This window comes from Ambystoma mexicanum, chromosome 12 (assembly GCF_040938575.1).
Source record: "Ambystoma mexicanum isolate Mex_15411 chromosome 12, UKY_AmexF1_1, whole genome shotgun sequence".
In the NCBI taxonomy this organism is placed as follows: Eukaryota; Metazoa; Chordata; class Amphibia; order Caudata; family Ambystomatidae; genus Ambystoma; species Ambystoma mexicanum.
The window spans coordinates 1,202,039,401-1,202,054,080 of NC_090936.1; the positions used below are offsets into that span (position 1 = coordinate 1,202,039,401).

A 14,680-nucleotide genomic window follows, 5' to 3' on the forward strand; every position below is an offset into this window, starting at 1 on the left:
GGTAAGTAGCACTATGAAGTTCAAAAATACAAATTGTATTAGTTATACACAATTCATTGCTAAAAAAGTCATCATAAAAAATGGTCATATTAAATAAAACAAACAACCAATTATAAAATCACACAAGTAAATCAGCTTTAGTCGATTCAATTTGACCTCTGGTCAGACCCGTGTGACCTAATCACGCTAAGTCCCCTAGCCTAAAATGTTGTTTTGGCTATTTCGTATTTTAGTTTTTCAAATTCCCAACTTGTACAAGCTTCTGTCCCATTGTCACAAAAATGTGGGACATTCTTCAGGGGTGTGTAGTGTCTTGTGTAGATCTTATCCAAGCTGAAATCAAGTATTCAAATTTCTGTCTTCTTGTAAAGACGATGTACCCTCTCTGACTCTAGAGTTCTCAAGATGATATTGTATTGCTCCTCATGCGCACACTATTGCTTTTGTCTCCTTATTAGTTCAGCTGTGTGTTGATCAAAGCCAATACTATATATATATGTCCAATACATTGTTCTGGAAATATTCATTTATATGTATATTTCTTTTCCCATTCAAACGTATTCAAAGTCTGCGTGTTACTTTGACTAACCACATTACGCATCTGGGGGAGAGGTATAGACCAATCACAGGGCTCGGAATTAAGACCGGATAAACAGGAGCTAAAAGCAGCTCATGAGTATCCAGCATTAACCAGTGACCAGGAGCTACCACTGGGGAACGATGAGTTAGTAATAGCGTTCCGCAAATCTAACTTGCACATAAGCTGGTAACATAATTTTGCCCATTATTTATGACCCCATATGCGTTAAATGTTGTATAGATTTGTCCCAATGTGCATTTATCGATCGTCCCAAACGTACATAGTTAAATTCACATATGAGTTTGTTCAACATCAGTTGTCCTGGGGAGCCAAAAGTAGCTCCCGGTAGCTGTTGGTGTCAATCTAACAAGGCTCTTCTAGGCTACAAGCAGGAGCTAAATACTCCCAGCCCAACTCAATTTCTAACCCTGAATCAGATTGGGGGAACGCGTGAGAAAACTATCAATAGCAGTTTGCGTCCTCTGTGGCCATCTCGGCCTCTCCCACCAGGTGTCACTCCTCTATTTGCCCCCACTTTGTGAAAGGGGAAAGCTGTCAACACGTACTATAAATAAGGAATTATTGTTTTTGTAAAGTTCACCAGCACTTGTACAGCAAGAAACAGATACACATTGCATATTTATTAAACATTTTTAGGAGTTTCAGTCAATAAACCAACAGCATTTTACATGACATTATGACTTTTTGTCCGATGGTGCCACGGTAACACAAATAATTGGAGGCATGAAGGAAAGAAGACAATGTTTGCTTCACAAGAAAGACAAGGACTGGATGACACCAGTACCAGACTTAACGCTACAGATAACATATCTTCACTCCGCTACAGTTAATACTAGGTGAATATGCAAGTAAAATCTACAAACATCTAATTTAGAACGCCTTTGAACAAATATGGCAAGAACTGCTATTTGTTTAATAGATTTGTTGAAGACAAGGGTATCCAGCCAAATTCACAATATGATGTATTAATGCCCCCACACCCTCAATAACATGCCCAACAAAGCTTTCTTCTTGCATTGACCTATACTAGATATATCTTATAATAGTCACTTTTATCACAGTACAATATATAGAGTCCAAAAGGTGAACTTTAATTACTGACGGGGGTAGAGTTTAATAAATGGAACAGTGTCTCCGTTGACAAGCTTGAGCTATCGATGTGTGTGTAATGATACAAAAATCATAATACATATTTTATATTGAGGATATGTCACCTTGTGACAGTTACGTTTAATTTCTAATACCTGTTGTCTTCCCTAAAATGTTAGGCCAAGACATCCCTACTTTTAAAAGAAACAAATATAGATCAATATCAATTGACAGATCAATTAAACTGTGACCAAATACATTGGCTGAATGTAACATTAATGCAGACAGTTGCATAACGGGGTACTATTTCTTTACAAACAACTCTAGTGGTTTTACACAACATGCTCACTCTCTAGTGTTCCAACATTATCTCTATCAACTTTTCAAAGTAGTTAAAAACCAGTCATCGGTTATTGGTTTTGCAGGAGCTGATACGGATTACTCAAATTTATATTGTTTTATTCATTGGCACATGTTTCGCCTGTGTGCAACATCTTCACCAGGAACATCTTCATCAGGAGGAAATGTACTACTTGTGCAATCCCAACAGGTAAATTGAGAATTTTGTTGAAATGTGTACATTTCTTCCAGAGGTTAATATGCTTCCGATCGAATGATGGTCAAAATTAAATGGGAATTCCACGGATGGCCTAAAAACCAATCACAAAGGACGTTTTGTTTACATAGAGAACATATGTAAAGTCACCGCTTTGTGTAGGCTTCTTTTTATTTTAATTTTGGCTATTTATTAAAGCACGGATCAGGCTTAGAGAAGCAGTGAAGCGCTGTACGACAATGGAATGATAGAAATACGGATAGTGGAAATAAGTTAAAGCATTATAAACATTGGGCCTCGTTATAAGATCAGGACAGAAATCTTAAAGAAGTGAAATTAAAACAGAAAGTAATAAATAAAAAAATAATTACTGTAAAAGGATGTAATACAATACAAATGCTATAGTGCTACGAAAGAGGAATTTAAGAAGTAATAATGAACAATTTCTAGAACTCACTGCTTTTGTATTTTGAAAAGAAAAGAAAGTATGCAGGCCCCTCCTCTTCTGGCATGACATGAAGGCACATATTCTTAAAGGGCTGTCGCAGACGGCCATTAATTACTACTCTTCCTGGCGGATGTCACCCTTTCTTTAATGGATCGAGGTATGCTTGAGTGTTCTTCATGGACTAGCCAGTAAACCACGTATGATTCTGAAAAGTGGTTTTGCTGTGGGAATAACAATTGCTGACTTCTCCACTACAATTGCAGTTATTTTTGAATGTCTATAGAGTACCCTCCACGGTATGCAGCCCCAAGATATGTAGCTAATACTGTTAGAAGATAAACATGGGAATTAAAAGCTTTTGGCATATTTATAGCTGAAGGCTAAACTCTGTAAAACAAACACAAGTTAGATTACACTGACTTTGGCCTTAGGTTTGCAGTATTACTTGGTACCTTCAAATTTCATTGAATTACAGAACAGAAGTTAAGTATACTTTATTACATATTGATGTATTATCCTTCATATTTGTATATGCTGATTGTCTGTGAATTAAGTGCAAATAGGTATAAAAAATGATGTGAAGTGTTACAGAGATTGTCTTTAAAATATCCACAAACAATGACTGTGAAAGGTCACAAAACACAACAGCATGAATTGGAATTATGCCTTTTATTTGCCCGATCAACATGTTTCAGCGTAGTTTCAGTTTCCATGGAAATTCTGCAGGATGGAGACTGACTTTAATAGTTTCAATTTGCTTCTGTATCTTGATCGTTTTTCTCATTGCATGGTTCATAATACATTGTTGCATAGTGTCCGATGTCCCTGAATGAATTTGGCTACTTCCTCTGCATTGGCACACCTTTCTTGTGGTTGCTTAGTATGTTTTCAATGTAATTCCTGCAAGTGCTTGCAACCTAAACATGCTCAGACATACCTTTAAATGTGAACAGTTTTCAGGTTCTAGAACGTAGATGGTTTAATGGTGTATGTGTGCATTGCAGGTATCAGCGGTTAATGCGTCTATTCATATGTGCGCATCGCTGTCCCAATAAGAGAACAACTGGTGTAAATCAGAGCACACTACTTACGCCTCTTTTGCTACTTCAATTGAGCTGAAATCTTGGCTGTGCATATTAAATGTCTCTTCGGCTCTTGGAATGTTTGCTAATACATACAAAACTGTCTGTACTAGCATACAAGTGCTTACAACAGATTTTCAATGTAGCCGTATAGTAGATTTCAATGACTATATGTACCAAGTTGTGTATTTTAAAAGAGAGCTCAAGTTATGCATCCTTACACATGCGCAGATATATTTTGGGACGTCTGATCACAGATATTTAAAACCATTTTGATAAATTGAGCTTCAAAGTATTAGTCAGCGATTTCTGGCTATATTCCAATAATTAAAAGGGGGGACATGGGAAGAGAAATGTTAAGATTTGATAAATATCCACTCAGGATTTTCTGAGGAGCGCACGTGCACGCACGCACACACACACACATATATACACACATGTTTTAAGTTACGTATCATTGCAATCATACCCTGCCATGCTTGTCAACTGTGCTTGGAAAATGTACCCCATTTATTACAATGAAGGCAAAAGTAAAACATTGTTATAATGCTTCTCTATACAATCCACTTTTCCCAAATCACATATTATGTGACAAATTGTCAACAAAGTATGTAACAGAATCATGGCATGCACACCTCACAGGACATATATGCCTTTAAACATACTTAAAACAAACAAAAACTCCAATAAACTCCAATACTCAACAGGCATAAACTCACATGTGCAAGAAAACAAATACTACTGTATTTTTTCAGATTTCAAAATATAATACGAATGTACACGTGGTCCCTGATGTAAAGACCGCATCAGAATATGAAACATCGTGTAATCCAATGTACAAATGTACACCATTACACCAGGCAAAGTCTGCTGTTATAGTGCACCACCGTTGGCTAAAAGCCTGCGTGGATCCACAACGATGCAACCACTTTGGAAGTAAAACCATCTATATTCCGTGTTAATGCCCATGTTATTTGTGTTCCCTGTTACAGGTTTTATGATCCTGCAGATAAGGCAGCTATCACAGACCTGTATTTCATGCCTACTATTTCTTTATCCAATGAAGTTTAAACTGGGGTGTCTCCCTTTTTTCGCTATGGGGTGGACCGTTCAGCGTGTGTTTCCCTCCACCCCATCTGATGAGGTCTATGTGACTTAGAAAGCCTATGCATTGTTCCACATCTGCATAACACTTCCAGTTAGTCCAGTACAATGTATCAAAACCCTGCATTCCGTGTGTTAATTTCCACAATGCGTTCAGCAAAGTTTACAGCTTGACGCTTATTTTAATTTATATTTTAAAATAAAATATTTCACTGAAAATATTTAAATACAAGCGAGAACATAAAATTGGCACAAAGAAATCACTTGAGAATTCAAAATCGGGCTTGCAGGGTAAGAAAGTGAATAGGCTAATACCCCTAATGTTGCTGAGAAATGTTTGAAGAGCAAATGATTGGTCCCCAATTATGCAAACATATGCCTACAGTGAATGAAAAGGACAGATGCATAGGTAGGTGGGCGGGTGTATGCACAGACAGAGTGACATTGACATAATGGTGTATGTCTAGGGGGGGGGTATATCGATACATCAAAATATCATTGTTTATACAGAGAGATGCCTCTACATACAGGAATGTAGTTTAGTGTAAAACACACACACACACACTTCTACTGATTGAAATGTATTTAACCACTTTAAGGGAAGAAGGAAGCGTGAACAATATTTTGTTTGACTTGAGATGGTTGAGGTGGTGACTCATCTAAGCTTGAACATTTATTGCAAAGCTTCCACTTCAAGCCATCTGAAGCTCAATGACTGGCAAACCATATCAATGTTTTGCCCAAAAAAGGCCAAAGACACATGATTCAGCTTGAGTAAGCTGTCTCTCATGATGCTTATTCTAAATGAGTTGAGCTGTTTCGGCGAAGTTCTCAAGAGGACAGGCCTTCAGCAGAGTTATATACCCTTCCTGACAGGTTTCAGGATCTACAGCATCACAGGCACTTTAGAAAAACTCTACTGTGATGACAGAGTTACCAGAACCTTAATAGAGACAATATGTCTCCCAGGAAGATTATGTTTATGCTATGTTGAGTGTCGGAACTATGCCAATACTTCACTGAGTTGATTCCTTTAACATGTCTGTGCTCTGTAATCACACACAAAGCCCACATCCAAAAAGCAACATGGTGGCATAGGGTACTTTAAAAGGGCTGCACGCATCCTTATGTATTCCCTCAGCTGCAGAAGACTCTTATCATTTGAAAAAAAGTGAACATTGTGTGGCAAATCAAATGATTTCTACAGAGTCACGAGCGGTTTGATCTGAGTGGTTGCGGTCTTCAGCGTGTTCGGGCAATGTCGGACAACTGATATATGACACGTGCATCTGCTTGCTTCACTTGTGATCAGGAGATTCCTGTGGCCTGAATGGGATATTGCACGATGAAAAAAAGAAAACTCTACTCTTTATGGAGTTATACGTGATCACTATGCAGTTATTTAACGGTTTGGTGATATTTGACACATAATACATTTTTAACAAGGAATATATTGAAATTTAAAAAGCCTTTCATTTGTGAAGATTTTATAAGTAATTGAGAGCACCTACGTTGTTATCTATAACATGTTTTAAATATTGTTTTTCCTTTTCCAACCTGGTGAGTTTCCCATTAATTACTTCAGTCCTCAGACCACCTACGAACACGAACAAAGGAAAAATGGTTTTGATTGTGATGTGGCCGAAGAGAGATGCCATGTTTGCTTCCATCCATAACAAGCAGAACAGAACCTTTGCTGTTGCCCTTTGCTATGACCAAATTATCGTTTGACCAAGATCATGAAATAGAGGATGATACAAGCCATGGTAGAGAGGATTACACTGCAAGCAATGTGCCAATCCTCTTGAACCAAGTTCACCAGTCCAGAAGCATACCTTGACTTCTTGAGGCACCTCGAGCGAGGACTTTTACTATCCGTGCTTTGTACACCTTTGTTTTGTCTTCAAGGACTTGAGTAAGCCTGCATAAAATCATGTATTTGCTCCAGGGAATTCTGCTGCTATTTAAGTTCAGATCAATAAGGCTTCCTCTTTCTTAATACTCCAAATTTCAGTTGGGACATATGGTATTTTAAGAGCAGCAAATGGTGACTCACTCAGATTCTGAAAAGTGGGGTTAATATTTGATAAAGAGCTCTAAACATGTCTTTGGACCCCATAAGAATGTGATCAAATTATGTCTCCAATCTCCTGAAATCTCATACAAATGCATGGTGGGATTTAGTTTTAATTTGGATCCTTGATATTGAAGAATGTCCCTTTTTATCCGATACTCCACTCACATTTTGTTTTGATAAAATACTTCCAGCAAGGGTTGAAACATGTCGACAATTTATGTCCAGTTAAATACTGGTTTCTTTAGACGAGGGATCATCGACATCATTGGAAGCCTTTATTATAAGATCCTCATCATTTTTGGTAGCCAGTGGTTCCGATTCCTTTGGATCCGCCTTGCCTCCTTCCTGTTTCTTCTCACCTTCCCGTTTCTTTTCATTCTCCAACATTCGGTAATTGATCGCATTGCCTATAAAGAGCCAAATACTTGCGACGATGACGATGACTCCACATGCAAAGTACATGTATTTGTAGTCACCAGTTATATCCACCAACCAACCTGAAAAACAAAGAAAGCTCTGGTTTAATCTTACACATGAAATCAGCTCGCTGCTTAGGACTATTGTTCCTTAAATGCAATTTTATATAAGACACCACAAACGAGAGTCATATCGGAACATTAAAAATGAAAAAAGACTTGGCACAGGCGTTTGTGTGAACATTTAACTACAATTTCCATATAGCGGATATTCAAATGCAAAGGACGTGGCACTTGATAGACTGGAGAGTGGTGTGCCAGAACTTTTGTATTTCACTTTTATTGGCAATAGCAGATAACATATGTTTTGAACAAAAACTATTTATAAAAGGACAACGAATGACAGTAGCATTCACATTATTGGGTGCCTTTAGATTTGAAGTTGTTATAGTATAAAGAAGCAAAACCAAGGACTAGTCAGGGGACAATGGGATTGGAGTATCCAGGACCAGCCAGGGACGATGGCCAGTTCACTGCCCAATCAGATCCTCTAAATTACCCCACAAAACTGATTGAAAGAGGTCTGGTTTTTTACGCAAATTTGCACAAAGTATATTGCACCATTTTAACCCACCCCCCTGAAGGCCTGTAGATTGATTCAGGCTACCTCGGTGCACTCGGATGCTCATGCAGATTTGTAAGAAATATTTACGCCCCACCAAATCAAAAAAAATCACCAGCTGCCATTGATGGTACAGTACAGTATTTTTCTGGACAAGGGAAAGATCTGCAGAATGGATGGAGGTGGAGGAGAGAGGGAAGGTTTGCTTGTGGAGGGAGATCGAAGGGAGAAGCTGAGGCAGAGAAAGATCAAGGAGGATGGAGTGGACAGTTTGGCATGGTCGGAAAGACAGAAGTGAACAAAGGAGAAGAGAAACGAACACTGGAAGATTGGGGAGGGAGATGAGAGTAAAGAGGGTCACAGAGGCGGTGTAAGAAGGGGTGAGAGAAAAATGCCAAGGGGCAGAGGGATACCAAGAGGCAGGTGGTGGAACCAGTAGGGGCTGAGTTGGGAAGCAGCCTAGATACAGGTGCTAGAGTGCTGAAGACCCTTGTCTACGAGGGTCCTGAAAGTGGTAGGGGCAATGTCTTATGATACCATGAGAACATTAAGGAAGCCATCTATGGACAATAGCCTGGCATCTGAGGGATGTGAATGCCCTTTCATGACAAACAAATACTGAGGACATGAGCCAGAGGGCTCAGGGAGAACCCACACAAGGGGGCTCCCAGAAGGGCTTAGACCAGCGGTATTCAAACTGTGGAGCGCGACCCCCCAGGGGTCCGTGGGTGCATACCTGGGGGGGCCTGAGAGCTCAGCATGAAATATACAAATATATATAAATATATATATATTAATTTTTTTTCATTTTTTTTTAGATTGGAAGAAATGGGCAGGGGTGGCTCACATGGTCGGGCTCAAGCATGCAACTGTCTCAGGCAACAATTAAAAAGTGGCCCGCAGTTGTAAATGGATATTCATTCCTTAAGTCACAGACTAGGCCCCATTACAACTATGGCGGTATGGTAACAACTGTGCCGGTAAGCTACCGGCACCGTTGCTACCGTACCGTCATAGTACGAGTTGTGCTTGCGCGTGCCTGACAGCCCGCTAGGTCTGACCTGGCAGGCCGTGCGGCACCCGCGAGCACAGCTCGTCGGATGCCCCGGCACCGTATTTAACAGTGCCGGTGCATCCGAGCTCCCCATTCCCATTGAGCACTATGGGGCTCAAATGGGAATGGGGATTTACCGGTACCGGCACCCGCGAAAGGGCAATTATCAGGTCCGCCTAACTCGGCATGACCCGGTAATTGGCCATTTGCGGGTGCCGGACCCGGATGCAACTCCGGCGGCAGCCGTGCCGGTTTTACCGACACAGCTACCGCCAGGGTTGTAATGAGGCCCACTGTTTCAATAGTACTAAAGGGGGTGCTTTTTGTAAAATGTAAGTAAATTGTGATATATTCAGCAACAATGGTCAAAATTACTAACTGCATAGTTAAGGAACTCATCAAACTGGTCCACATTGGCCCAAATGGTGGCCCATTTTGACTGGCCCACGCTAGCATTTTACATTTTTGGTACAGGCATTGCCCTATAGGCCAGTCCAAGCCTGGCAGCTCATCCATAAAGGCGAGGGGGTGCCCACCCAGTGGCCCCTCACCTATTATGGAGGAGCTAAGGAGCCAGCCCAGTGAAACAGTGAGCACTCCCTCAGCTGCTTTTTCCAGCTGATTGAGTGCTCCTGGGTTGGCTGCACTGTCAAAGGGAAACCCTGTTTCCCTTTGACAGTTCAGTTTAGTTCCCCAGCCGCACATGCTCATTGATCCATGCAAGTGCTGGGGCGTTTTGCTTCGCCATCATTGCATAGCTCATTGGAAATGCTGGCTGGGGCACTGCATGTCTGTATGTCCGAGGGGGAGCTCCTGCGCCTCCTCGCACATACGGACAGAGCAGCCTGGAGCAGGGCGTTTCAGCACCCACACGCAGGCCAATGCAGAAGGTAGGTTTATGTTCATTGTTTTTATTTAAACATGTGTATGGATGCGTGTATGCTTATGTTATGAGTGAGTGTATGGTGATGGATGCTCGTGTGAATGATAGAGTGATTGCTGTATGAACGTGCAGCGCCTTGCATACAGGCATAATCATGTTGATTGTGTTAGGCCCATTGGGGCCCAGGGGACAGGGATGGTATCTTTTTACTAGACATCTATCATAGATGTCCAGTAAAAAATGTCATGCCTGCCCCCTGGGCCCCCCACCACCAATTGCAAACTGTTTGGCTATTTACCAATTTTTTTGTTAAAAGTATGCTCTACTATGCACCATTTAACCCATTATTTAAAAAACATTCACAAGGTGCAACGCCCCCCCGAATCCCTCTTTATTGGTTCGGGCTCCCTCACTATGCTTGGTCGCTATGGCATTTTTGGGGAAAATAGTTATGCCCCTCCACTTAAAAAAATCACCAGCCACCACTGGCCCTTAGACTCTGTTGGTAACGGGATGGGGGAACCCAGGGGCTATGGTTGGAGCACAATGGGCGGGAACCATGGGATAGTGGTGGGAGCAGAGTGGGGAGAGCCCAGGGTGTGTGATGGGGTGGGGAGAGACCAGGGACTGGGTAGGAGTGGAATGAGGGAGCCCAGCGACTGTGATGGGAGCAGGTGACGGCAGCAAATATATATTGTCCATTTGGCATTTCGGCATGTCCCGACCTGCCCAAATTTTGCTCAGGGGGGCCCCGGCCAAAAAGGTTTGAAGACCACTGGCTTAGACTGATAGGCTCTTGGAAGCATTGTAAGCAAATGCAAAGCGACCGTAGCAAGGAGGGCAATAGAAACTAACCCAAGATGGCTATAGAAACTGGCCTGAGAGGGATTCAGGCACCAGCCCAGAAAGGCTACAGCCACCACCCTGGAAGGCTACAACTAGCATCCTCGAAGGCTACAACAACTGTCCTGGAAGTCTACAGCAACCTTCCTGGAAACTACAATAACCGTCCTGGAAGTCTACAGCAACCCTCCTGGAAACTACAACAACCGTCCTGTAAGTCTACAGCAACCCTCCTGGAAACGAAAACAACCGTCCTGTAAGTCTACAGCAACCCTCCTGGAAACGAAAACAACCATCCTGGAAGTCTTCAACAACCGGCCTGGAAGTCTACAACAACCGGCCCTGGATGTTCCAGCAACCAGCCCCCGGGAGGCTATAACAAGCAGCACCGGGAGCCTACAGCAACCAGCCCTGGGAGGCTACAGCAGCTGGCCCCGGGAGGCTACAGCAACCAGCCCCGGGAGGCTACAGCAACCTGTCCAGGAAGACTACAGCATCTGGCCCAGGAAGGCTACAGCAACCGGGCCAGGAATGCTTGAGCAACTGGCCCAGGAGGGATCCATCAACCTCAACCGGCCCTTTAGGACTACAACAAATGCCAAGAAGTCTATAGCAACTGTCCCAGGAAGGCTACAGCAATCAACTGAGGAGACTGAATACAGCTAGGTAATGCCAACACTCATGTGCAATGTACATACAGGGTCTCTTGAACTGTGACCCCGAAAACTGAATGACGTTTTCTTGTTAACGTTCCCGCTGATACGTTAGACAGAGCTCAGTCTGACCAGGACATGTGACATTGTAGTCCAGTTCTGGGATTCGGGACAACTTCCTGATCAGGGGCCAGGCCCTTTATGAACATTCTGTGAACTAGGTTGATCACTCCCAACTCTTTGAGCTCCTTAAATAAATGAATGTCTGTCTTTACCACACTCAACCATTCCTATCTCTTTTTACTAATAGAAGTCTTGTTGTTGCCACTTACCAAAGCCTTAAGTCTTCTGTTTTTCCCTCAGCCTGTAAAAGCACACACAGCCATTCCCTGCACAACCTCATCTCCCACCTTCCTGCACTAGAGGCTCCAGAGAGAGCTTAAAAGCAGGCTGAATGCTCGTGTGAATCTATACAACCTTCTGCACCTTTAGCAGGGTAGTGAAAGAAAAAGGGCGCTTGTGTGAGATTGGAAGGGGGAATCACAAGTAGTAAAGTGTTATCGTGCACATAGTTTGTGGCTTCTATCCAGTGTTTTGCGGGTCGCAAGAGGTGGCAGACTGTTTGGCAGGCTGTGCCGTCCCGTACGGAAATGATCAAAGTAGGATAAAGATATTTGGTGAGTATTAAGCTCTATCCAAAGTCTGACCTTTCCTGTTAAGCCTAAGAACTAGGAAAGTCAAGACAGGAACCCTTTGGGATGCATGCAGGACACCTTTGCACTTCACACTGCCTGAGAAAGTGATCCACAGTCTTCAAAGCCAGTAGACATAACAATGGTTAAGCTTCAATGGCATGCGCCTGAAAGACAAAGAACATGTTTGTGTTCAGGCCTTCCATATAGCCATGGCAATCACATTGCACCGCTCATCACCAGTTTTGAGAATCTGATGTCAGGACGGAGCTTGTTCTAGAATATAATTGTATAGGAGGATGGCGGATTTTCCTAGTTTATGAGCCCTAGTTGAAGAGTCTAGAGTTGGGGGTTCAGCGGATGACTGCACAGAGCTCTCATAAGAAGAGAGGAAAATAATTATGCAATGAAACAGAAACGGAGGTTAGGAACAAGTCCTTCTTAGGGAATATGAGTAATGTTTAATTACTGTAGCAAAACAAAAGAGGGGATGGCTGGAAGGTTTAGAATTAATCTTAACCACTGCCATTGCCCTGGACAACCCTCCACACCATAGTCCTTCGCCTTCAAAAGCCATTACAAAAGGGGAAAGACCATATTCAAATCAGGCTTGGTCCCACCCCAAAAGGGGCAGACCAGCCCGAATTGCTTGGGCACCCCCCTTCCACATGAGACCAAAAGCATCCCCAGACATGTTTCGGGCTGGTTGGGCCTCATTAGTGAGGAGTAGCTTGGGTCTCTAGACCCAGCAGCCACGTGACCCACTTCTGAGCATACCCGTCCCACGCGGGGTGACTATAGCAAAACAAAAGAGGTGAGAGCAGGCCTGATTTGCAAATGTTCTTTCCCCTTCTGTAGTGAAATGGCTTGACAGGCTGAAAAACCATGGTCTGGAGGGTTGCTCAGAGCTGTGCCTGCCATTATGATTTGCACAAAACCTTCCAGGCATCAACGTTTGGTTATGTTTATTTACTGTGACAATTGGCTATTGAGAGTTGCCCTATAATATTCTTTTTTCAGTGCATATTATGGGCTCATTACGAGTTCAAACCTGCAGTAAGAAGTGGCAGTAATTCTGATACACATCACCGAATTTCGAGTTTGGCAGTAAAGTGGAGGATTCAGCTCCATCCCAAACCTGGAGATAAAGCCACCATTTTATCTCCAATAATCAGCAGAATTACCACAGAAGAATTACCCCTCGTGATAAGCCTGCAAAACCCCTCGTGACGTCCTATGGGCTCCAATAAAAGCGGACCTGCACTGCCATCCCAGCACGCGTAATTCCCTGGTAAATCCCGGGACCAAGTGCCGGTAACTGTACATCATTCTAGTGGTAAATCGGAGGATTTACTGGGAACTTACCGCCAAACTCGTGATGAGGCCCTATAACCTTTAGGACTGCCTTTATTTGTGGGTTTGCACACCGAGGGAAAGCTGCAGGAGAACTTAAAATACCTCATTCTACTCTAACAACCAGAAAGATGCTGTTATTCTAATGTTCCAAAGGAAAGCAAAGGATGGCCCTTGCTTTGCTCTGGTAATGAAAGTCATTCTGTGATTACAAGGTCTATGTACATTTCACACCGCTGCACTGCTGGATGTTGGAAGCAGGTTACATCACGCAAGATAATGGTTGAAAGGGTGCACGTGACTTAGAAGCTCTGCCACCGCCGCTTAAGTCAGCACCCAAATGTCACCGGGTGGCTCTGCTGTGGGGTGGCAGCACCTCCACAGCTTCCATGGGAGTCAGGCTAACTGCATGGGGGGTTTGCCAGCCCATTCCCATTTCAGGTGAATGCATCTATGACACCCGACCAAATCGGGGCCTCAGACCTTGCTAGGAGCTTGGAAGGATATAACATGTACGTCCATGATGATTGTCCTGGGAGGATAGCTCAGCGGCAACGAGCTAGCCTTGGAAACACGACAACACGAAGCAACTCAGGTTCCATCCCCGGGTCCGCGCTTAGAAACCTCTGCGTGTTATAAATACGCAACTAAGTCATATTCCTGTAACAGCGCCTCGATGCCGCCAAGCTGTGTGAGCGCTTTAAAAATGCAAAAAATTAAATAAAAATGCATGTGGACTGCGAATGTGGTTAAGATTGTGAAGGCATGTTTAAGACCATTCCAGATCCTAATGTTGGCAGTGCCACTACGCCTCAAGGCGCTGAGCAGTTGCGCAGCAGTCATGCGCATGAATGAGCTGTCACAAGAGAAGGGGCGTGGCCTAATTTGTCATGAAAATTAACCCTGTGACAGGTCTGGCTCATGCCTCATTCTGTACAGTGCTCGATTCGAAGCTCCAGGTTGAGTTATGGTAATACTGCTTGTGGCAACTTCTCATTAGTGGCGGAAGAAGCATCCATGCCCCCAGAGATCCAGATAAGGTTCTGAAGAAAAAGTGTTGTTTTAGTCCCTTTTTCTGAAGTGGGAGTACAATTAAGCACTAACAAAAACATTTCCATTCCCAAATTGAGGTATATTTCAGGCTATTAAGAAAATATTTACACTCTTAAAAAGGTACTTGTTCGAAATTCGAGGAAATCTTGAAAAT

General features: G+C 42.8%; 1 protein-coding gene across 10 annotated transcripts in view; it reads right to left on the reverse strand.

Moving 5' to 3' along the window:
- Positions 1-1,200: 1,200 nt before the first annotated feature.
- The window catches only part of SLC16A7 (solute carrier family 16 member 7), a 504,734-nt gene continuing 491,254 nt past the window's right edge, over positions 1,201-14,680 (reverse strand). For all 10 annotated transcript variants that reach the window (XM_069629859.1, XM_069629854.1, XM_069629851.1 and 7 more), the window contains one exon: positions 1,201-7,454. In XM_069629859.1, coding sequence (XP_069485960.1) covers positions 7,183-7,454 — 272 coding nt within the window. In that variant the 3' untranslated portion in view covers positions 1,201-7,182. The remainder of the gene's footprint in view (positions 7,455-14,680) is intronic.